Source organism: Diceros bicornis, chromosome 29, assembly GCF_020826845.1.
Source record: "Diceros bicornis minor isolate mBicDic1 chromosome 29, mDicBic1.mat.cur, whole genome shotgun sequence".
Taxonomy (NCBI): domain Eukaryota; kingdom Metazoa; phylum Chordata; class Mammalia; order Perissodactyla; family Rhinocerotidae; genus Diceros; species Diceros bicornis.
In genome coordinates this window covers 17,684,908-17,707,386 of record NC_080768.1, presented here as the reverse complement: position 1 = coordinate 17,707,386, position 22,479 = coordinate 17,684,908, and the positions used below count along the sequence as shown (strand labels likewise).

Genomic DNA, 22,479 nt, shown 5'->3' with positions numbered 1-22,479 from the left:
GCAGAAAAACTGGGGCAGAGCGCAGGGGGCAAAGGGCTTAGACAGCCCTTTACCACCAGACAGTGGCGGCAGGTGGAAATTGCAACCAGAGACTTCCAGGATGAGGAAAATCAAAAACCAACACAGGAACCACAATGCAAAAATATATGAAATCACCAGACCAGAAACAAAATGACAAGCACCCAGAAATCAACCCCGAAGACACAGAAATCCATAAACTAAATGACAGAGATTTCAAAATAGCTATCATAAAAACACTCAACGAAATACGAGACAACACAGACAAACAATTAAATGAGATTAGGAGTTTCTTCACAAAAGAGATTGAAATCATAAAGAAAAACCTATCAGGGCTGATGGAGATGAAGAACACAATGGAGGAGATAAAGGAGAATCTGGAATCTTTAAAAAACAGAGCTGACAATATGGAGGAAAGAATTAGTACTTTAGAGGATAGGAATACAGATATACTCCAGATGCAAGAAGAGAGAGAACTAAGACTAAAAAGAAATGAAGAAAGACTCCGAGAAATATCGGACTCTATTAGAAAATGTAACATAAGAATTATAGGTATTCCTGAGGGAGAGGAGAGGGAAAGAGGAACAGAGAGCCTATTCAAGGAAATAATAGCTGAAAATTTCCCAAATCTGGGGAAGGAGCAGGAAATACCAGTAAGCGAAGCCAACAGGACTCCTATATATATTAACAGACAAAGGCCTTCACCACGACACCTAGTGGTAAGGCTAGCCAGGGTCAACGACAAAGAAACAATATTAAGGGCAGCTAGACAAAAACAAAAAATAAAGTACAAAGGAACTCCCATCAGGCTCTCAGCGGATTTCTCAACAGAAACTTTTCAGGCTAGAAGAGACTGGAATGATATATTCAAAATACTAAAAGACAAAAACTTTCAGCCAAGAGTACTCTATCCAGCAAAAATATCCTTCAAATATGATGGAGAAATAGTAACTCTCCCAGATAAACAAAAGCTAAGGAGTTCATGGCCACGAGACCGCCACTACAAGAAATACTCAAGAAGGCCCTTAGGCCTGGAAACAAGAAGAGAAAGGGAACACAAAGCTTGGAGTAAGGAGAAAAGTAGGTAGACAAAATCAGAGAAATAGTAGATCTTTACCGGAATAGGTTAGCAACCACTTAAATACTAAACTCAAAGATCAAAGGAAGAAATTCACCAAAAATAAATTTAACCTCATCACTGTAAACACACAGCCACAACACAAGATAGAATAAGGTATAACAAGAGCAACTTAGAAGGGGAAGAGGAAAGTGACTGAATTGACTTAGTATAAGGAAATAGGAGGCTATCAGATAATGGACTATCTCATACAGAAGATTTTTCGCCCAAACCTCAAGGTAACCACTAAACAAATAATCAAATTAAAACCACATATGATAAACAAAGAGAAAACTAGAAGAATCATAAGAGAGAACAACCAAACTGAATTGGCAGTCCAAACCAAATGGGACAAGAAACAAAGGAAATGCAAAAGAACCAGAAAATAAGTGACAAAACAGCAACATTCAACCCTCATATCTCAATAATTACCCTAAATGTAAATGGATTGAACTCTCCAATCAAAAGATACAGAGTGGCAGGATGGATTAAAAAGCAAGACCCAACAATATGCTGCCTTCAGGAAACACATCTTAGCACTAAAGACAAGCACAGGCTCAGAGTGAAAGGATGGAAGACAATACTCCAAGCTAATGGCAAACAAAAGAAAGCAGGTGTTGCCATACTCATATCAGACAAAGTAGACTTCAAGATAAAACAGGTTAAGAAAGACAAAGAAGGGAAATATATAATGATAAAAGGGACACTCCATCAAGAAGACATATCACTTATAAATATATATGCACCCAACATAGGAGCACCAATGTACATAAAACAACTATTAACAAACCTAAAAGGAGAAATCAACAACAACACAATAATAGTAGGGGATCTTAACACCCCACTTACAGCAATGGATAGATCATCCAGACAAAAAGTTAATAAAGAAATATTAGACTTAAATGAAAAACTGGACGAGATGGACCTACTAGACATATACAGAGCACTCCACCCAAAAACAGCTGACTACACATTCTTCTCAAGCACACATGGAACATTCTCTAGGATAGACCATATGTTGGGAAACAAAGCAAGCCTCAATAAATTTAAGAAGATTGAAATCATAACAAGCATCTTTTCAGACCATAAGGCTATGAAACTGGAAATGAACCAGGAAAAAAAAACTGGGAAAGTGACAAAAATGTGGAGATTAAACAACATGCTACTGAACAACCAATGGATCATTGATGAAATTAAAGGAGAAATCAAAAACTATCTGGAAACAAACGAAAATGATAACATGCCATATCAAACCATATGGGACGCAGCAAAAGCGGTCCTGAGAGGGAAACTCATAGCGATACAAGGCCACCTTAACAAACAAGAAAAAGCCCTAATAGGCAACCTTAAATTACACCTAACAGAACTAGAAAAAGAAGAACAAACAAAGCCCAAAGCCAGCAGAAGGAGAGAAATAATAAAAATCAGAGCAGAAATAAATGATATTGAGACCAAAAAAAACAGTAGAAAGGATTAATGAAACTAAGAGTTGGTTCTTCGAGAAGATAAACAAAATAGACAAACCCTTAGCCAGGCTAACTAAGAAAAAAAGAGAAAAGGCTCAAGTAAATAAAATTAGAAATGAAAGAGGAGAAATTACAACGGATACCATGGAAATACAGAGGATTATAAGAGAATACTATGAGAAATTATATGCCAACAAATTGGACAATCTAGAAGAAATGGATAAATTCTTAGACTTATACAACCTCCCAAAATTGAACCAAGAAGAAATGGAGAATCTGAATAGACCAATCACAAGTAAAGAGATTGAAATAGTAATCAAAAACCTCCCAAAAAATAAAAGTCCAGGACCAGATGGCTTCTCCAGTGAATTTTACCAAACATTCAAAGAAGATTTAATACCCATCCTCCTCAAACTATTCCAAAAAATAGAGGAAGATGGAACACTTCCTGAATCATTCTATGAGGCCAACATCACCCTGATACCAAAACCAGACAAAGACAATACAAAGAAAGAAAATTACAGGCCAATATCGCTGATGAACATTGATGCAAAAATCCTCAACAAAATATTGGCAAACCGAATACAACAATATATTAAAAAGATCATACACCATGATCAAGTGGGATTTATACCAGAGACGCAGGGATGGTTCAACATCCGCAAATCAATCAACGTGATACATCACATCAACAAAACAAAGAATAAAAACCACATGATCGTCTCAATAGACGCAGAGAAGGCATTTGACAAGATACAACATCCATTTATGATAAAAACTCTCAATAAAATGGGAATAGAAGGAAAGTACCTCAACATAATAAAGGCCATATATGACAAACCCACAGCTAACATCATACTCAACGGGGAAAGACTGAAAGCCATTCCTCTGAGAACAGGAACGAGGCAGGGCTGCCCACTCTCACCACTCCTGTTCAACATAGTACTGGAGGTTTTGGCCAGAGCAATTAGGCAAGAAAAAGGAATAAAAGGAATCCAAATAGGTAACGAAGAAGTGAAACTCTCACTATTTGCAGATGACATGATTGTATATATAGAAAACCCTAAAGAATCTGTTGGAAAACTGTTAGAAACAATCAACAACTACAGCAAAGTTGCAGGGTACAAAATCAATCTACAAAAATCAGTTGCATTTCTATATGCTAATAATGAACTAACAGGAAGAGAGCTCAAAAAGATAATACCATTTACAATTGCATCAAAAAGAATAAAATACCTAGGAATAAATCTTACCAAGGAGGTGAAGGACCTATACAATGAGAACTACAAGACATTATTGAGGGAAATCTACGATGACATAAAGAAATGGAAAGATATCCCATGCACGTGGATTGGAAGAATAAACATAGTTAAAATGTCTATATTACCTAAAGCAATCTACAGATTCAATGCAATCCCAATCAGAATCCCAATGACATTCTTCACAGAAATAGAAAAAAGAATACTAAAATTTATATGGGGCAACAAAAGACCCCGAATAGCTAAAGAAATCCTAAAGAAAAAGAACAAAGCAGGAGGCATCACAATTCCTGACTTCAAAACATACTACAAAGCAATAGTAATCAAAACAGCATGGTACTGGTACAAAAACAGACACACAGATCAGTGGAACAGAATTGAAAGCCCAGAAAGAAAACCACACATATACGGACAGCTAATTTTCGACAAAGGTGCTAAGGACATGCAATGGAGAAAGGAAAGTCTCTTCAATAAATGGTGTTGGGAAAACTGGACAGCCACATGCAAAAGAATGAAAGTGGACCATGTGCTATCGCCATTCACAAAAATTAACTCAAAATGGATCAAAGACCTGAAGGTGAGACCTGAAACTATAAAACTCATAGAAGAAAATATAGGCAACACACTATTTGACATTCGGTTTAAAGGAATCTTTTCGGATGACATGCCTACCCAGACTAGGGAAACTAAAGAAAAAATAAACAAGTGGGACTTTATCAGACTAAAGAGCTTTTATAAGACAAATGAAACCAGAATCAAGATGAACAAACAACCAACCAGCTGGGAGAGAATATTTGCAAAACATACATCTGACAAGGGGTTGATCTCCATAATATATAAAGAACTCACACAATTGAACAACAAAAAAACAAACAACCCGATCAAAAAATGGGCAGAGGAAATGAACAGACACTTCTCCAAGGAAGATATACAGATGGCCAATAGGCACATGAAAAGATGCTCAACATCACTAATCATCAGGGAAATGCAAATCAAAACAACACTAAGATACCACCTCACGCCCGTTAGAATGGCTATAATCACCAAGACAAAAAACAACAAATGTTGGAGAGGATGTGGAGAAACAGGAACCCTCATACACAGCTGGTGGGAATGCAAATTGGTGCAGCCTCTATGGAAAACGGTATGGAGATTCCTCAAAGAATTAAAAATAGAGATGCCCTATGATCCAGCCATCCCACTACTGGGAATCTATCCAACGCACCTGAAATCAACAATCCAAAGAGGCTTATGCACCCCTATGTTCATTGCAGCATTATTCACCATAGCCAAGAAGTGGAAGCAACCTAAGTGTCCCTCGACTGACGATTGGATTAAGAAAATGTGGTATATATATACAATGGAATACTACTCAGCCATAATAAAAGACAAAATCGTCCCATTTGCAACAACATGGATGGGCCTGGAGCGTATTATGTTAAGTGAAATAAGCCAGAAAGAGAAAGACAAACACTGTATGATCTCACTCATATGTGGAATATAAACCAACACATGGACAGAGAAAACTGGACTGTGGTTACCCGGGAAGTGGGGGTGGGGGGTGGGCACAAGGGGTGAAGGGAGTCATATATGGGGTGATGGACAAACAAAAATGTACAACCCAAAATTTCACAATGTTAGAAACCATTAAAATATCAATAAAAAAAAAAAAAGTTCTGGAAATGGATAGTGGTAATGGTTGCACAACATTGTGAATGCACTGAATGCTACCAAATTGTACATTTTGAATGGCTATAATGGTAAATTTTATGTTATGTATATTTTACCACAATAAAAAAAAAATCTCGAGGACTTACATTGTTGGTAAAATTATGTAGGATCTTCAGGATCCTTTTGTGTTCCCATCCTTCTTTAAACATAAGGAACAAAAGGTCAAGCCAGAGCCAGGGCATCTTCATTCTTCGATGTATCATATCACTCATCCTAGAAATAGGATAAAAATACATCAGCTGATACATTGGAAACCTGTGTTTCTTTTTTTTTTTTTTTTTTGGTGAGGAAGATCGGCCCTGAGCTAACATCCGATGCCAATCCTCCTCTTTTTTCTGAGGAAGACTGGCCCTGGGGCTAACATCCACGCCCATCTTCCTCTACTTTATATGAGATGCCGCCCCAGCATGGCCTGACAAGCGGTGCGCTGGTGCGCGCCCAGGATCCGAACCGGCAAACCCCGGGCTGCCGCAGTGGAGTGCGCGCACTTAACCACTTGCGCCACCAGGCCGGCCCCAGAAATGTGTGTTTCTTGAGCACCATTTGGTGCCTGGTCTCAGTGAGCGTAATTTGTGGGAAGGATGATGATTCATCTTAGAGGCTAGTAAGAGCTCCATGCTTTATGCTTAACAATGAATGCATGTGCTATTACACCTCCAATGGAGCTTAACAATTTAATGCGTTCTTTAGAAGAATGAAGGATCTGTTATAAAACATCGTTACTAGATGGCCATCTGATCTCTGCTTCTGTTTCTTCAGGGAGAGTTCTCGACCTCCCAAGGCTGCCTGTGGCTCTGCCACCACAGGTTGCGATGAAATCTGCCTCTTTTTAATGTCCACTCACTTGCTTGAGCACTCGTTTGGAGTGACAGAAAACAACGGGTTGCCATCTTCTAAAGAAAAGTGCTCACTAAATACCCATCTGTCACAGAGCTGTCCCGAGTACCTCCCTCATCATTTCCAGTGATGGAACAGAAAGACGTCTACATGATCACCTCCTTCAGGACAGCTTAGATGCCAGTTCTTCAGAGAGGCCTTTGCTGGCTGCTCAATCTCTAGGACATATTCCTGTTTTCCTCTCTCATATCAATTTGGTCTTTTCTTTCTAAGCAATTATTATAATTTATAAGTTTATATTTATTTGTTTCAGTGCATGTTTCCCATGCTATTCTGGCTATCCTGTCTGTTTTGTGTGCTACTATAAAGCGAGTCAGAATCTTGTGCAATGAATGGGAAATTACAGATATTCAATAAATATTTATTAAAATGAAGTGAAATGAGCAGTGGACTTAAAGATAGGCTATATCAAATCAAATACTGGCCCTGCTTCTGAATAGCTGAATAATTGCAAGCAATTTTTAAAGTAAAATTGATTATTTCAATTAAAGAACAAAACACACTAAATGCAGAAAATATGGGAAAGGAGAACGAATAACACACAAACAAAAAACAATAAGAAAGAGAAGCACATACAAAAAACAATAATGACCACAGCCAACATTTTGCTATAGTATCTTCTAGTGTTTTTCTTCCTAAGAATAATTTTTTATACCTAGTGGTTATCATATTAAAAAATTGTTTTTATCTTTCTTTTATCACTTAGCATCATAACATAATCTCTCAATATATTATAAAATAATCATTTTAAATTCTGCATAATCTGGGTGTGCCATAATTTACACAACCATTCCTCTACTGTTAAAATAAATGCTAAATGATTTGGTTAATTTTTAGTATAATGTTTCATTTCAAAACAATGAAAAAGATACAACACAGACAGAAATTATTAGCAACAATTTTTTAAAGCCCTAATCAATAACAATTTTAAAAGAATTGAAAGGACTCTGTTTACCTGTAAACTGCACGGACATACTCAGAATCATTATTAATTTGAGCACCAATATTCTTCCCCATAGCTGTTTCTGTAAAATATGGGTGAGAAGCAGCCATTCAATTCGTGCACATATCTTGCCTTTATTTTCCAGTGGCAGACACTTGAAAAAAGACATAAGTTCATATACATTTCAGAATTGTTCTTTCCCCCTTTTCCCTCTTCTCTAGTACCTTCTGATTCCTACTCCCTATTCCTGCTCTTTCTTTCTTCTGATCTTCCTGGCATGTTGACTCTGTGACTGCTCTGTTCAAAGCCCTAGGAGTGGCTGCTGCTTCTCAGGTGGCTAACTTAGCAGTAGGACCACCCTGAAGAATGCAGTATCCTTTCCAATCCCCTCATTTGCCTTCCCAGCGGCATGTTATTTTCTATTTGGGCCATTTTATCTTTACATCATAACTTTAGAAACAAATCAACAAGACTTACCACAGATTATATCTAAGGCACAAAGAGTGATGTAAAAAAAGCAGTTAAACGCTTCTTGGTTAACATGTTTTTCAAGCTTATTAACCAATATATTTGCTTGTTCATTCATGACATCTAAGAAATCTTCCAGAATTGTAAAATGGAAAGTGGGTGTTAACATTTTTCTCCTAGAGCGCCATTTGTTTCCAGTACTAGAAATACAATACATGGTTACAATAAGAGAAGCAACCAAAGCAAATAAGGTATAAATACAGTCAAGTCAACAAAATTGTCCTGAAACAGCTTAATCTATAGATTCTCAAAGCTTTGGTCAGAATGACAAAGATCCATATATAGTTACAGAATGTGGATATTTTAGATATTATTTTATTTACTAATATTTAAAAGAACATTCATAAAAATTGAAAAATTTTTTTCTAAATTTCTAAGTTCTGAGTTTCTAAGAATAAGGGTTTTTTCCTCCCCTCTATCAATACCTTAGTCCTCAGATGATCCACATGTTCCATGATTCTACTTTGGTCTCTGCTCTCTTTGAATTCTCCAAAGTCCCCATAAGGGTTCTCCCATTCTCTTGCTAGGCTCTCTCAGAGAGGATGGAGTCCTATTTCTGGATGTCAGCTTAAAGATTGAGGTTACTGTGCTCCATATACTTCTCTGGGGCTGACCGCCTTTTTCATTGGATTTTCGATTTCCCTGCTCCAAACTCTCCATTGTTTTACTTCATTCATACATCAGGACCTTCTAATTCTTCTTGGAACACTGGTGATCATCATTATTGAATATGGTGGCTGGAGATTACCATTAATCCTGTACTCCTGCCTGTCAAAGGCCCATTGTTCGCCCAACCTTTCCTTCTAGCTTCTCTCCTACTTCCTGACAGCACACTCTTGCTACAGGAAGACCACATTTTGTCAACTCCTGACAAAACAACTTGCCTATAGAAATAACTGTTTCTATGAGACAGCTTTACCAATTTTCCCTGACATACCTTGTAAGAAGTCCTAGGCCAAGCCAGGGTTCTAGGAACTTGTACATATAGGATTTGTCAATGTGCCTCGAACTAGTTAAAATTACCTTAGACAGAGAAAAAAATATTTCAGAGATAGACAGACATCAAAACAACCTCAGTTACGAGAATACCTGGCTAGAACACAACTGCTTTTTAAAGTAACATTTCATAACTATTATTTCTCTGTGATTCATTCCTGTGCCTCAAAGAAATTCAATTAGACTTTTGAATACATAACTGTCATTCAGTCTTGGGAACTAAACGGAGTTGAGAGGAAGGAAAATGTCTAAGATGATTCCCTGGTTCCTGCCATGAGACGAAGTGGAGGCATTGATTGAGGGCAGGGGGATGGAAGAGAGGAGGCAGGTGAATTCAAGGATGACCACGTGTAGGGAGATGAAAATGACAAGTTTACTTTCAGGTATGTTGACTTGGAGGCATTCAAGTTGCCATGGTCTGAAAGGAGGAGGGAAGCTCCGGATAAAGGCTTAAGCTAGAGGTACACATTAGAGTGTCTCCAGCATATAAACAACTTTGTAAGCCATGCGTATGAGCAGGTCACCTGGAGTCAAAGCGAAGTAGAAAGGATGAGCATTTAGGACTGAGCACAAAATGCTCCCCAGGCTTCTTGCTTAAGTCCCCTATTCTGGATAGATCTCTACCCACATATACCAAACCTACTTATACTAAATCAGCAGTGGCCAAAAATAACCAGGATTCTGGAGTGTAGTACAAGAGAAACTCCAACATTTTCACTGTAATAACTAAGAAAGACATATCCCAGTGATATTCCCTGGGAAACTCTTTTCATTTTGTTCCACAAAGAGAAGCTCTGTTTATCCCATTTTTACTCCCTGACTCAAATCCTTTTCTTATCAAACCACAGGATAATTTCCCCAGTGTACAATAATAAGTAAAAAGTATGCAATCTTTTTGAGGAGTAATTTCAACAGCTTGGATTAACAATATCTACCCTATCAATATCAGATTAGCATCCTCTTTCAGGAAAATTAACTTGAAATAATAAATATGTAATGGATAAAATATGAGACTCTGAGCATCCTGAGGGAAACATTCATATTTTATTAGTCTTATATTTTTGGAATCATAGTGCCTGGTAGATAGCATATGCTTACCTTGTGGAATAATCTATTTATGGTTCTATAAAACTATATCCTTTTGCAGACTTTCCAAAAAAGGGAACAAATATATTGGGACCTGATAACAAATGTGTACAGACATCTAGAGACTGCTACTTTTCCCAGGATTTAGACTACATCTGGAAAGCATTAAAGCATACATAGCCTAAAATATTTAATGGAATGCTCAATGTACTGAATTCAAGTAAATATAAGGACACATTTATGATATTTATTCCGATGTGATTCTCACCCCATCAAATATACAGTGGAATATTGATCGTATTTGCCATATACTCACCTCCACATTTTCTGCATTATAAAAGACCACTACTGGCACTGGCCCAAGCCAGATTTTTAGCAGTGGTAGGTGTCGGTTTTCCTCAGTGTAATAAATTAGCTGCTGAAAAAAATCTGAGAGAAAATATTTAATTTTAAATTCATTCAAGACAAGAACTTTGTAATAAGTTCCTTATTGTGCCTTAGGGGTTTTATTTGGGGGTATTTTTTTTTTTTTTTTAACTTTTTGGGCAAGTCACTTAATATCTCCAAGGTCTCTATTAAATGATTTAATGATTGAATAACAAGGATAATTTAAATTAATTATGAGTGAGATAACACATGAAACAACCTGGTTAACTGTGAAATGCCAAACATCAGGGATGCTCGGGAGAGGGATGCTTGCGGTGAGCCCTATCATGCGCATTGTCCAAAGCCCCTGAGGCTGTTAAGTTTCTCCAGGCCTTGCCTCACGCTGCCTCTCCTGCCCTGGTCGATGCTCCCCTTCCACTTTCTATAAACTCTCCTGTCCTTCAACTTCTCAAAGGTCTCAAGGCCTTCACAGAATCCCTTCTCTTTATAGGAAACTCTATTTCCATTGTTTTTTTGTCTAACAGCACCAACTTATTCTTCCACTGTCATCTTAAACAGGATTACCCCGGGAAGTCTCTGATGCTCCAAACCAGATTTCTGGAAATATAACCTCCCAGGTTGGCTCCCTCTCCTTGGCTGGCACCCAGATCTCAGTTTCCTAATACGGTTCCCCAGTGATCCCAGGAGAAGTGACTGATTTCAGGGCTGAGGCAGGGAAAATACCAGATGAGTGGAATATATTGTGGTTTTTTCCAGAAAATAAGGAAGTGCTCAAAAAATGATGGGGTCATGTTGAAAAGTCAAGGAGCCAACTTGAAAGAGCTCCTAATAGCCCAGACTGGAACAATTTGAGCAACAGAATAAAGAATGATAGTACATAGAATAAAATAAAGATATATGAGTTTATACTAAGATACATAAATGCTAAGGGACAACTCTTATTTACAGAATAATTCTAAGTAAGGCACTTAGAAGAAATGAAGGAAATACAAAATTACCATTAGGCAAACACCACAGTAATCACTGTTGCAACCAAGATCCACCAGTGGATGTAAAAATCAGTGGGTGCAAAAAGTTTGAGGAGAAACAGGCTATTTGCATAGTCACAAAGTATCCCTAAATATTTACACTGATAATATTTATCTATAATATTTATAAATTACCAAGGGAAACATAGTAAGCTTAGAGTGAAACAACCTGGCAGACATCACTTTAACGAAGCAATCAAGGTCAACAACACCAATGACAATATATTGTCATCATGTCCCATGATATGATGCACCATGAAGGACACATCACTTCTACAGTATTCTTTTTTTTAATTGAGATATACTTGACATATAATATTATATTAGTTTCAGGTGTACAACATAATGATTCTACATTTGTATATATCGTGAAATGATCACCACAGTACGTCTAGTTAACATCCATCATCACACATAGTTACAAAATAATTTTTTCCTTGAGATGAGAACTTTTAAGATCTACTCTCTCAGTGATTTTCAAACATACAATTCAACATTATCAACCATAGTCACCATGCTGTACATTACATCCTCAGGACTTATTTATTTTATCACTGGAAATTTGTAACTTTTGATCACTTTCACCCATTTTGCCCACCCTCTACCCCCTGCCTCTGGCAACCACCAATCTGTTCTCTTTATCTATGAGTCTGGGTTTTTGTTTTTGTTGTTGTTTTAGATTCCACATATAAGTGAGATATCCAGTATTTGTCTTTCTCTGTCTGACTTATTTCACTTAGCATGATGCCCTCAAGGTTAATCCATGTTGCAGCAAATGGCAGGATTTCCTTCTTTTTTATGGCCAAATAATATTCCATCATATATATATACATATATACATACATATATATATACATACATACATATACACACACACACACACACACACACACCACAACTTCTTTATCCATTCATCCATCGATGGACACTTAAGTTGCTTCCATGTCTTGGCTATTATAAATAATGCTACAATGAACATGGGGGTACATATATCTTTTTGACTTAGTGTTCGTTTCCTTCCAATAAATACCCAGAAGGGGAACTTTTGGATCATATGATAGTTCTATTTTTAATTTTTTGAGGAACCTCCAAACTGTTTGTCATAGTGGCTGCACCAATTTACATTACCACCAACAGTACACAAGTGTTCTCTTTTCTCCACATCCTCACCAACGTTTGTTATTTCTTGTCTTTTTGATAATAGCCATTCTAACGGGTGTGAGGTGATATCTCATTGTGGTTTTGATTTGCATTTCCCTGATGATTGGTAACATGGAGCACCTTTTTATGTATCTGTTGGCCATCTGTACCCCCTCTTTGGAAAAATGTCTATTCAGATTCTCTGCCCATTTTTTAATCAGATTATTTGCTTTTTGCTATTGAGTTGTATGAGTTCTTTATATATTTTGGATATTAACTCCTTGTCAGATATATGATTTGCAAATATTTTCTCCTATTCAGTAGGTTGCCTTTTCATTTTGTTGATGGTTTCCTTTGCTGTGCAGAGGCTTTTTAGTTTGATGTAGTCCCACTTGTCTATTTTTGCTTGTGTTGCCTTCGCTTTTGGTGTCAAATCCAAAAAGTCATCACCAAGAGCAACGTCAAGGATCTTACTGCCTATATGTTTTCTTCTTGGAGTTTTATGGTTTCAAGTCTTACATTCAAGTTTTTAGTCCATTTGAATTAATTTTTGTATATGGTGTGAGATAGTGTACCAGTTTTCCCAACACCATTTGTTGAAGACTCTATCCTTTCCCCATTATATATTCTTGGCTCCTTTGTGGTAAATTAATTGACCATATTTGCATGGGTTTACGTCTGGGCTGTCTATTCTGTTCCATTGATCTGTGTGTCTTTTTTTTTTGCTAATATCATGTTGTTTTCATTACGATAAATTTGTAATAGAGTTTGAAATCAGGGAGTGTGATGCCTCCAGCTTTGTTCTTCTTTCTCAAGATTGCTTTGGCTATTCAGGGTCTTTTGTGGTTCCATACGAATTTTAGGATTGTTTGTTCTATTTTTGTGAAAAATGCCATTGGAATTTTGATAGACATTACATTGACTCTGTAGACTTCTTTAGGTAGTGTGGACATTTTAACAATATTAATTTTTCCAATCCATGAGCATGGGATATCTTTCCATTTCTTTGTGTCTTCTTCCATTTCTTTGATCAATGTCTTATAGTTTTCAGTGTACAGGTCTTTCACCTCTTTGGTTAAATTTATTCCTAGGTATTTTATTCTTTTTGATGCAATTGTAAAAAGCATTGTTTTCTTAATTTCTCTTCCTGATAGTTCATTATTAGTGTATAGAAATGCAACTGATTTTTGTATATTGATTTTGTATCTTGCAACTTTACTGAATTTGTTTATTAGTTCTAATAGTTTTTTGGTCGAGTCTTTAAGGTTTTCTATATATCATATGACGTCATCTGGGGGCCTGCCCCGTGGCATAGTGGTTAAGTGCACACGCTCCCCTGCGGCCGCCGAGGGTTCGGATCCCAGGAGCGCACTGATGCACCGCTTGTCAAGCCATGCTGTGGTGGCATCCCATATAAAGCGGAGGAGGACTGGCACGGATGTTAGCCCAGGGCCATTCTTCCTCAGCAAAAAGAGAAGGATTGGCATGGATGTTAGCTCAGGGCTGATCTTCCTCACACACACAAAAAATCACATCATCTGCAAATAGTGACAGTTTTACTTCTTCCTTTTTGATAATGGATGCCCTCTATTTCTTTTTCTTGCCTAAATGCTCTGGCTAGGACTTGCAATATTGCATTGAATAAAAGTAGTGAGAGTAGGCACCCTTGTCTTGTTCCTGATCTTAGAGAAAGAGCTTTCAACATCACTTCTACGGTATTCTTGCCAAAAATGCATAACCTCAACCTAATTATGAGAAAGCAACAGAAAAATCCAAATTGAGAGACATTTTACAAAATACCTGACCAGTACTCAGCAAAAGCATCAAGGTCACAGATTAGGAAAGACTAGTGTCAGGGAACATAACACAGTGGACCCAGCAACTAAATGCCCTGTGAGATCTTGGACTGAGTCCTGGAAGAGAAAAAGGACATGACTTGAAACAGTTGTGAAATTCAAATAAGGGCTGTAGTTTCATTAATAATATTATACAAATTATATAAAATGCGAATTTTCTAGTTTTGATAATTATACTAATTGTGTAAGATGTCACCATTAGAGGAAGCTGGGTAGAGGGCATATGTGAAATCTCTGTACTATTTTTACAACTTTTCTGTAGGTCTAAAATTATTTCAAAATAAACAATATTTTAAAAAGAAAGGAGGTCTATTTTTCTGAAGTGGAGAATAAGAAGTAAGCTGGAGGAAGATTTAAAAAATATTTTGTTAGTGGGAGAAGAACACATACATATACAAATATATAAATAATTGGCTTGTGTCTTTAATAGTGGGAAAAAGTTTATAACTTAAGAGTCCACATGGCGGAACTGGGTTTGGAAATGTGACAAAAAATGTGAAAGATCTGTCCTAATGAATACAAGAAAGAATCATGGAGCTACAAAGAACTGCTGGGCAGCATTCAAGACAATGTAAGAATTAGATAATCTCTACATTGGGAATTTAGTAGTCAATCAAATCAGTTTGCTATTACATGTCCAGAAATGAGAATGAATATGATGGAAGTACCTTAATGCTCCCTGGAAATACAATAAGCTCACCCATGCATTCCACTTGCAAGATATGTGCACCTCCAAAAGACCTGCTCCCTACTCTCCATGAATTTATAATCCTGGGAGGCGGTCACTTCTATAACTAATCACAACACCAGAGAGAATGAAATGGGTACTAAAATTGAAGTTTAAGCCTGAGGAGTTACTGATTCTCACCGAAAGAAATGGAGAAATTTCATGAATTTGAGCATTAAAGAATGAGTGGGATCTTTACAGGCAGAAAGAGGGAAGTGGGGTGGGAGAGGAGAATGTAAACCAAGCAACAGAAATAGCAGGGCAGAAGAATGGGGTCTGAAAACTCCCTGTAGCTTCAGCCACAGCAAAGGATGAGGGGTGATAGCACTGGGAGATGCGATTAAAGCACTGGAGGGCCGTGGAACTTTGATTCTCTTTTATAGGCTCTAGGGAGTAACTGAACGGTTCTGAAGAGGACTAGCATGACTAGTATTTTAGGACAATAACACTAACGTGTGTGAGATCTGTGAATAACTTGGGTATGCTGGGACCACAGGAAGCTTCTAGGGGTGGAAAATAGGCTGGGATTCGATGCAGCCACGGTTAGGGGCACTGGCTCTGCTTTACGGCTGGCCCTTTTGTTGGGTACAGGGAAATGGTGACCATCAGTCCCAACTATAGCATCAAAGTAATGAGAAAAACTTGGGAGTCAACACTTTCTGTGTTGATACCCATGAGGCCTGACTTGACAATTCCAACCCCACTGTGAGGCTACTAATACGGTACTTGAGATTTTGACAAGGCTGTTTTGACAGGGGAATGTGGGCACCGGGGACAAACTGACATAGCATAAAAAAACAAACTATTAAACTTTTCAGCTCTTTTTCAAAGTCAATAAATGTGCACATGCTCAGCCCACCCCTGCTTCTCATCCATTCCTAAGCTTCGCCCACCCCTGGGCTTCAGCTCAAGCTCCTCAAAGGGCAGTGGGAGACGGGCCAAGGCTCAGGGATGTCCACTGCATATAATACTAAACAAATAGTAATTATTTTTTAAAAAGTGTTTTCAGGGGCCAGCCCCGTGGCATGGTGGTTAAGGTTCAGCACACTCTGCTTCGGCAGCCTAGGGTTCACGGGTTTGGATCCCAGGCGTGGATCTACTCCACTCATCAGCCATGCTGTGGCAGCAACCCACATACAAAACAGAGGAAGACTGGCACAGGTGTTAGCTCAGGGCTAATTTTCCTCAGGCAAAAAAAAAAAAAATGGAAGATTGGCAACAGACGTTAGCTCAGGGTCAGAAAGTGTTTGCACATTTGGGCACATCAGAACCTATTAATAATTATCCTAAAATAGCTAACATTCATTATGTCCTATTTATTTGCTATGGGACATTATTATATGTCAGATCTAGAGCTAAGGGTTTTAGATGCATTATCTTTTATGCCTCATCATAGTTAGATCAGAAGCACTCTTATTACTGTTATTAAACGATTGAGGCAATTGTGCACAATTAAGTAACTTGTCCAGTATCACAGAGCTAGTAAATACTGGAACCTGGCTTTGTACCCAAGGCAGTCACACCCCAGAACGTGCCATCTTAACCATTACACCACACTGCTTCACAATGTCTCCTGGTCAAACCAGTTGTCAAAATTGCTGTGCAAAGAGCTGGGTCAAATCAAGAGTGTCAAACTATCGTGCTTCATGCTAATAGACTGCCTGCCTTGGTCTGGTCTGACAGAGGAGAGGGGGAAGTCTGAATCTGTGCTTCGAAAGTTTCAGGTCCAATAGCAGGGAGCACCTGGGGACAGCAGGTGTTGAGACATAATGGAATGGAAAAGCAAGAGATTAGAGTTCGAGAGGCTAATTAGATGTCAACTGCCATACTCCAGGAGAGAGTACTGAGGCCAGAATTTGGACAGTAGCCACAAAATGAAAGGCACAGCCTCCTGTGTAAGAGATCAGGTTATTGAGAACAGGGAATATATCTTAGAATATCCCCAGTTTTGCTAAGCTCAATGCTGGGCACAAAGCAGGGCCTCCATAAATGCTTAATTGACAATTACAGAATTTATTCTAACCAAATTCTTGACAATGATAATCTAGAAACTGCACGCATTAAATTTAATCCTTAAGATAACTCCAGAATATAGTTACTTTTACAAGTAAAGGGTAAAAACTTCTAATTTTGAGAGTTTTAAACAACTTCTCAAAGTGAAACAAACAACTTGATTGCCAAGCTGGAAATTGAGCAAAGGTTTGCCTGATGCCAAAATCCGGTACTTGTTGATGCATTAAAAAGTCTCTTTGTAAAAGACAGTAGATTGTCCTTCTCTTCACTCCAAGAATTACTTTAAATACTCCAATCAACTCACAGTTTGTTTTGAAACAAACTCACTCTGAGATTTCAATTCTTAGAAAAATTCCCCAAGATAATATGAGATTTCTTAAGTATACTGTTTCTTCTTGGAGGATGGGGGAATCTATATTTCTACACAATTATTTTTTTTTAATATTTATAAAGCATTAGAGTAGAAGGGGGAGGTTAGCTCTGCTTTTAGTATTAACCACGATGATTTTTACAAATGTGGTTTCCATACATCTAAACATGTTGTTGGATCACTTGTAACATTAGTCATATTAATGGTAAAAAGTTTACTTGAATTTCTTCTGCCAGAAAACATTTTCAATATTTTGGTAAACACTCTCTCATGAGACCTCATCATATTCCTGTGAAGTTGAAATAACTATTTTTATTTGGGGAAACAGAAGTGGGAAAGAAATAATCCTTCAAGTTTTGGAGTTAATGTTCAGCCTGTAAAACTACTATTAACAATTAATCTGAGGGGGGATTGGATTCTGGTCCTGGGCTCATCTTAAAATATGTCATTTTGGGCAAATCTCCAGCTCTGGGTATCTCAACTTATACACCCGTGAAAATGAAGTGCTAAGATCTAATCCAACCTCCCTGATGGCAGATTGCAAATATCAGGTACTTCTGAGAGCTTTCTAGCTTAAAACGATGTTTTTTTCCCCCCCATCAACAAAACATAATATAAATCTATCTCTTCAAAAAAATGATTTCAATAAAAAACAATTCATTCTTTAATAAATAAGACTTTTGAAACCTGCAGTATGAACTTGCTGGAGGCCTTGCCATCATAGTTTATTGTATTTATGCAACCTCCTTAAAAGGGCTAAAATATGAAAGTCAAGAAGGAATGAAAGTTGTAGACAAGTCTTACGATGTCTGGGGTGGGGTGGGGTGTGGGGGCATCTCAGATGAACTCTGCTCTCTTATCTTCCAAAGAGAGACAGAGACAGAGACAGAGGAGGGTCGTTCTAAGTTTTCAGGTATTTACCCTGTTCAGGGGAAATTTCTGCCTTTTAACGCTTTAACAGCCAAGACAGGCAGTGTTTCGAGATAGGAGCAGCCACAAGGTGGGAAAAGGAAAAGAGGAAAAGCAGAATGACAGGAGTTTAGAAATACTACATTTCATGCTATACATAAAGAAAAAGTTCCTATGGAATGGAGGGCACTAGCAATTTTGTCAAGGTCATAAACTGGAAAGGAAACGGTAGAATCGGGAATCCATTCTCCAGCGGGTAACAGATTCTTCTCTCTCCTGACAGCCAGCGCCTCGTCAGTGTTCCCGGCCGATGGGAGCGCGCGCGGGGCGGGGCGGCCCGGGGCTCAGGCTCCGGGAGGAGGTCCCGGGCGCGCGGGCCACCAGCCCTCGGCGGGGAGGCGGCCGGCCCGGGCGCGCTCCCTTACCTCTCGCGTCCGGCTTGAGCTTCAGCGCGTGGCCCACGAAAGGGTAGGCGCCGGGTAAGGTCGGGACGGCCCTCATCTGCTGCCACTTCCACGCGTAGCTCGCCACCATCTGCAGGACGTTCAGGATTAGGGTGGCGCCCGCCAGGGAGATGGCGCTCACCGCGCCCCAGAGCAGCAGCTTCTGCCCCATGTGCACCAGCCACAGCGCCATCATCACGCCTGCGGTCCTCTTCGCACAGGGACTGAGGCTGCCAGGACGCCGGGCGCGGAGTGCTCGGGGCGGCCCCCGTGGTCCAGCCCCTGGAGGTCAAGTGCGCTGGTCCTGGGAGGAGTTCCGGGCCGCAGGGATGCGGGCGCCTCCGCGAGGGGGAAGAGGTGGCGCCACGACCTCCCCACTTCTTCCTCCTCCGGGCGGGGGTCGGCACAGGCCGGGCCGCCCTGAAGCGGGGACCCCCAAGACGGGGGCTTGCCGCTGCAGGGGCCGCCCTGGCCCTCAGGACTAGGTTGGAGCCTCCCAGGCTCGGAGGAAAACACCAAAAGAGGTTGTTATTGTGCATAGCAAAAGCCTACGTCATGCAGACGGGCCTCTTTGTTTGGTTCAAGCAGGAAACAAACACCAGAAAACAATTTCAGGGCTGCACAGAGTATGCTGAACGAAAATGAAGGCACTTAACTCAAGTGGGCAGGAGAACAGGGCAGGTGAAATTTAAGGCAGCTTCCTGAGGGAGAGGCGTCCTGGGGCCAGGTGGGCTGAGCTTGGGGTTAGAGGACCCCGCTACTGGGCGTGGGAGAATCCCGGCGAGAGTGAGCAGTGTTAAAATTGAAATAAAGAGGCATGTGGTTTGAAATGCAACCTTTTGAGCTTACTTTTTCTCAGCTGGGTATCTAACCTCACGCTTCCTTGCGCAGCGGGCAGAGTTCCACGCTGCTAGGACTGGCCGCCTCCCAGGAGGCGAGTTGCATCCTGGCTTCCGCGTCAGAGTCTTGCAGAGCAGCTCCCTACTTGGATCTAGGGTAGCCTTAGGGGCACCACGTATCAGTTTGATATGGTGACTGAGACACAAGAGAGCTGAGTTAGGAGGTTGTGATCCAAGTATTTTCCAAAATATCCTCGGGACCTAGAAAAGCCAACATTAAGAGAAAAAGATAGGGGCGGGTAGGAGAGGATGAAAGTCAAGGTCTCTGACAGCCATGGAGGTGAGAGATGCTGGGAGAGGAGGATTTGTTAAGGAGATAGTAGTTATGGAGTGCTGTCAAAAGGGAAGGAAGACAAACCACTGAGCCTGGGGAAGGACAGTTCTGTGCAAGGGCTGCCTTCCTTGACTACCAATTTTTCTCTTTCCTTCAGCCAGAGGTACCCCAATCCTGACTCAGGTTCCCTTGTCTACACTTGATCCTTCTTACAAAGGGACTGGGCTGGGCGTGTCTTTCTCCTAGTAGCAGATTTGTAAGCTATAGGAAAAGAGCCAAGGAAGATGACATTGAGAAATACCCTTGATTTCTACTTTGCTTCGTTATGTTACCACCCAATGTGGGGCCTTCTGCTCACCGCAAGACATGCCAATAGTCAAGAGACAAGGTGGTAGGAGAAAAAGGACTTTTTTATTACAGCTTGCTAGCAAGAGGGAAGATGGCCGACTCATGTCCAGAAGAACCATCTTAAAGGGGCACAAAATCTTACAGCAGTTATATAGGCCATTGGGTTATTGAGGAGGGGGTTAGGAATGTTGACCTTCTGGTGTTGCAGACAGGAGTGCCACACCAGATCTTTCAGTTTTCACTGATGATGGCCATCAGCATAGACTCTCTGTTCAGGGGTCATCACATTCCTAAGGAACTCAAAAGAATAAAGTTATCTTATCGCAGCTGGGAAGTACATGCACAAGCAGGGGGCGTAAAATCTACAGAGCAGTTAGATCTCCTGGAGGGAGCATATCCAGCTGGGTTAGTTTGTCAGAGGTCATTGAAAGTTACAATAGGGCTTCTTTTCTACAATATGGCTTCCCTCATGTCAACCTTGTCTTGAGCCGGTATCAATTAGGTTAGTTTTACTTGCAGCCATTGTAAAGGATGCCCACAGTTGCTTGCAGGGCCTCTTTGGGAGATGTAATGCCATCTTTGGGAGAAAAAGTTTCTCTCCAGCTAGACTAATGTCTGGGGAAAAAAATATTGATCAACTCTATGGAGTGGGAATGGAGAAGAAGAACTTAGACTTTTCATTTTATGTACGTCTTGTTGAAGCAAAATAACCAGTAACCATTCTATAGATAAGAGAAATAAGGTGAGTTTTACTTGAGTCAGAGTGAGGATTGTAACCCGTGAAGGCTTTTCCAGAAAGGAGGAAAGCGTTCCTGAGAAGCATGGTTTTTAGCACAGTCTTCTATCTTTTTAGAATAAGGAAGATACATTCAACACGCCCAGGGTGCATATTCATCAAAGTTTCAAAGGAGTATCCAGTTGCAAATTAGCAGGTCAACATGATCCTTGTGTGAAGAAATGGACTAATCCGGGCATTACCAAAAGGGCGTAGGAGGGGAAGTATGCATGCTTAGAATCCGGGCATTACCAAAAGGGCGTAGGAGGGGAAGTATGCATGCTTATCTTAAGAGAGTGCTTTTTTTTTGGTGAGGAAGATTTGCCCTGAGCTAACATCTGGTGCCAATCTTCCTCTGTTATGTATGTGGGTCACTGCCACAGCATGGCTGACAAGTGGTGTAGGTCCTCGACAGAGATCTGAACCCGTGAAGCCAAAGTGGAGTGCTCTGAACTTAACTAGTACACCACGGGGCTGGCTTGAGTGCATTTTTTACTTTAATGGTTAAAGCAGAGGTACAATATATGTTTGATAGGCCAAAGTCAGGCTTTTTTTAGTTCAAGCTGAATCAGTTTTGAATCAAAATATTTACCCCATATGTCCCAATATGTGAAAATCTCTTGTTATTCTATAGTGTTTTAAGACTTTTTAAAAAATGTATTTATTTCATATGTTTAAGTATGTCTCATGGGCTTTAGTTTCCTTGTCTCTAAAGGATTGGGGTTGAACTACAAGGTCAATTACTACTGTAAAAGGACAGGATTTGTCTGTAGTAACTGACTCTCTGCTAATCTCTGTGGACAAAACAAGGAATATGAAACCGGCAAACAGTTAGCCGTTGATGATTAAGTAGCTAATAACTAAAGTTTTTTTTTCTTTTTGCAATTACTGGTTATAGCTTTTAGCTGTTTACCCACCCTTTGTTAACTGTGCTGTTTAGGCAATATGCTATCTCACTCCCACTAGCTTCCTATAGATAACATCTCCCTGGAGCCTGGGTCACCATGGTAACGGGTGTTTGAGCTGTGTTTCAGGAATTAGAACCCCTTGTCCACTTCAGGCCGGTTGAGACCATCCACCCATCAACCGGGCCCACGCAGATGTCTGATAAGTGACCTTTTGACGTCAAGAGGCTAAAAACTCCACCGTCATGTCATGCTAATGCCACCATTTTGTGAACATGCATCCTATGAAGAGGCGTGAAGTCTGACTACGCTTGTGCAAATCATCAATTACCTCACCTCTCCTCCCCTCCAATCATCTATCTCC

At 39.8% G+C, this 22,479-nt stretch overlaps 1 protein-coding gene across 2 annotated transcripts in view; it reads right to left on the bottom strand.

Annotated features, from left to right (window-relative positions):
- LOC131393950 (cytochrome P450 4V2) overlaps positions 1 to 19,202 on the bottom strand; it is a 32,376-nt gene extending 13,174 nt beyond the window's left edge. For both annotated transcript variants that reach the window (XM_058525016.1, XM_058525017.1), the window contains exons 1-6: positions 18,897 to 19,202; positions 10,358 to 10,470; positions 8,897 to 8,982; positions 7,909 to 8,099; positions 7,444 to 7,513; positions 5,678 to 5,804 (exon numbers count right to left, since the gene is read on the bottom strand). In XM_058525016.1, coding sequence (XP_058380999.1) covers positions 5,678 to 5,804; positions 7,444 to 7,513; positions 7,909 to 8,099; positions 8,897 to 8,982; positions 10,358 to 10,470; positions 18,897 to 19,110 — 801 coding nt within the window. In that variant the 5' untranslated portion in view covers positions 19,111 to 19,202. The remainder of the gene's footprint in view (positions 1 to 5,677; positions 5,805 to 7,443; positions 7,514 to 7,908; positions 8,100 to 8,896; positions 8,983 to 10,357; positions 10,471 to 18,896) is intronic.
- Between the last annotated feature and the right edge of the window lie 3,277 nt (positions 19,203 to 22,479).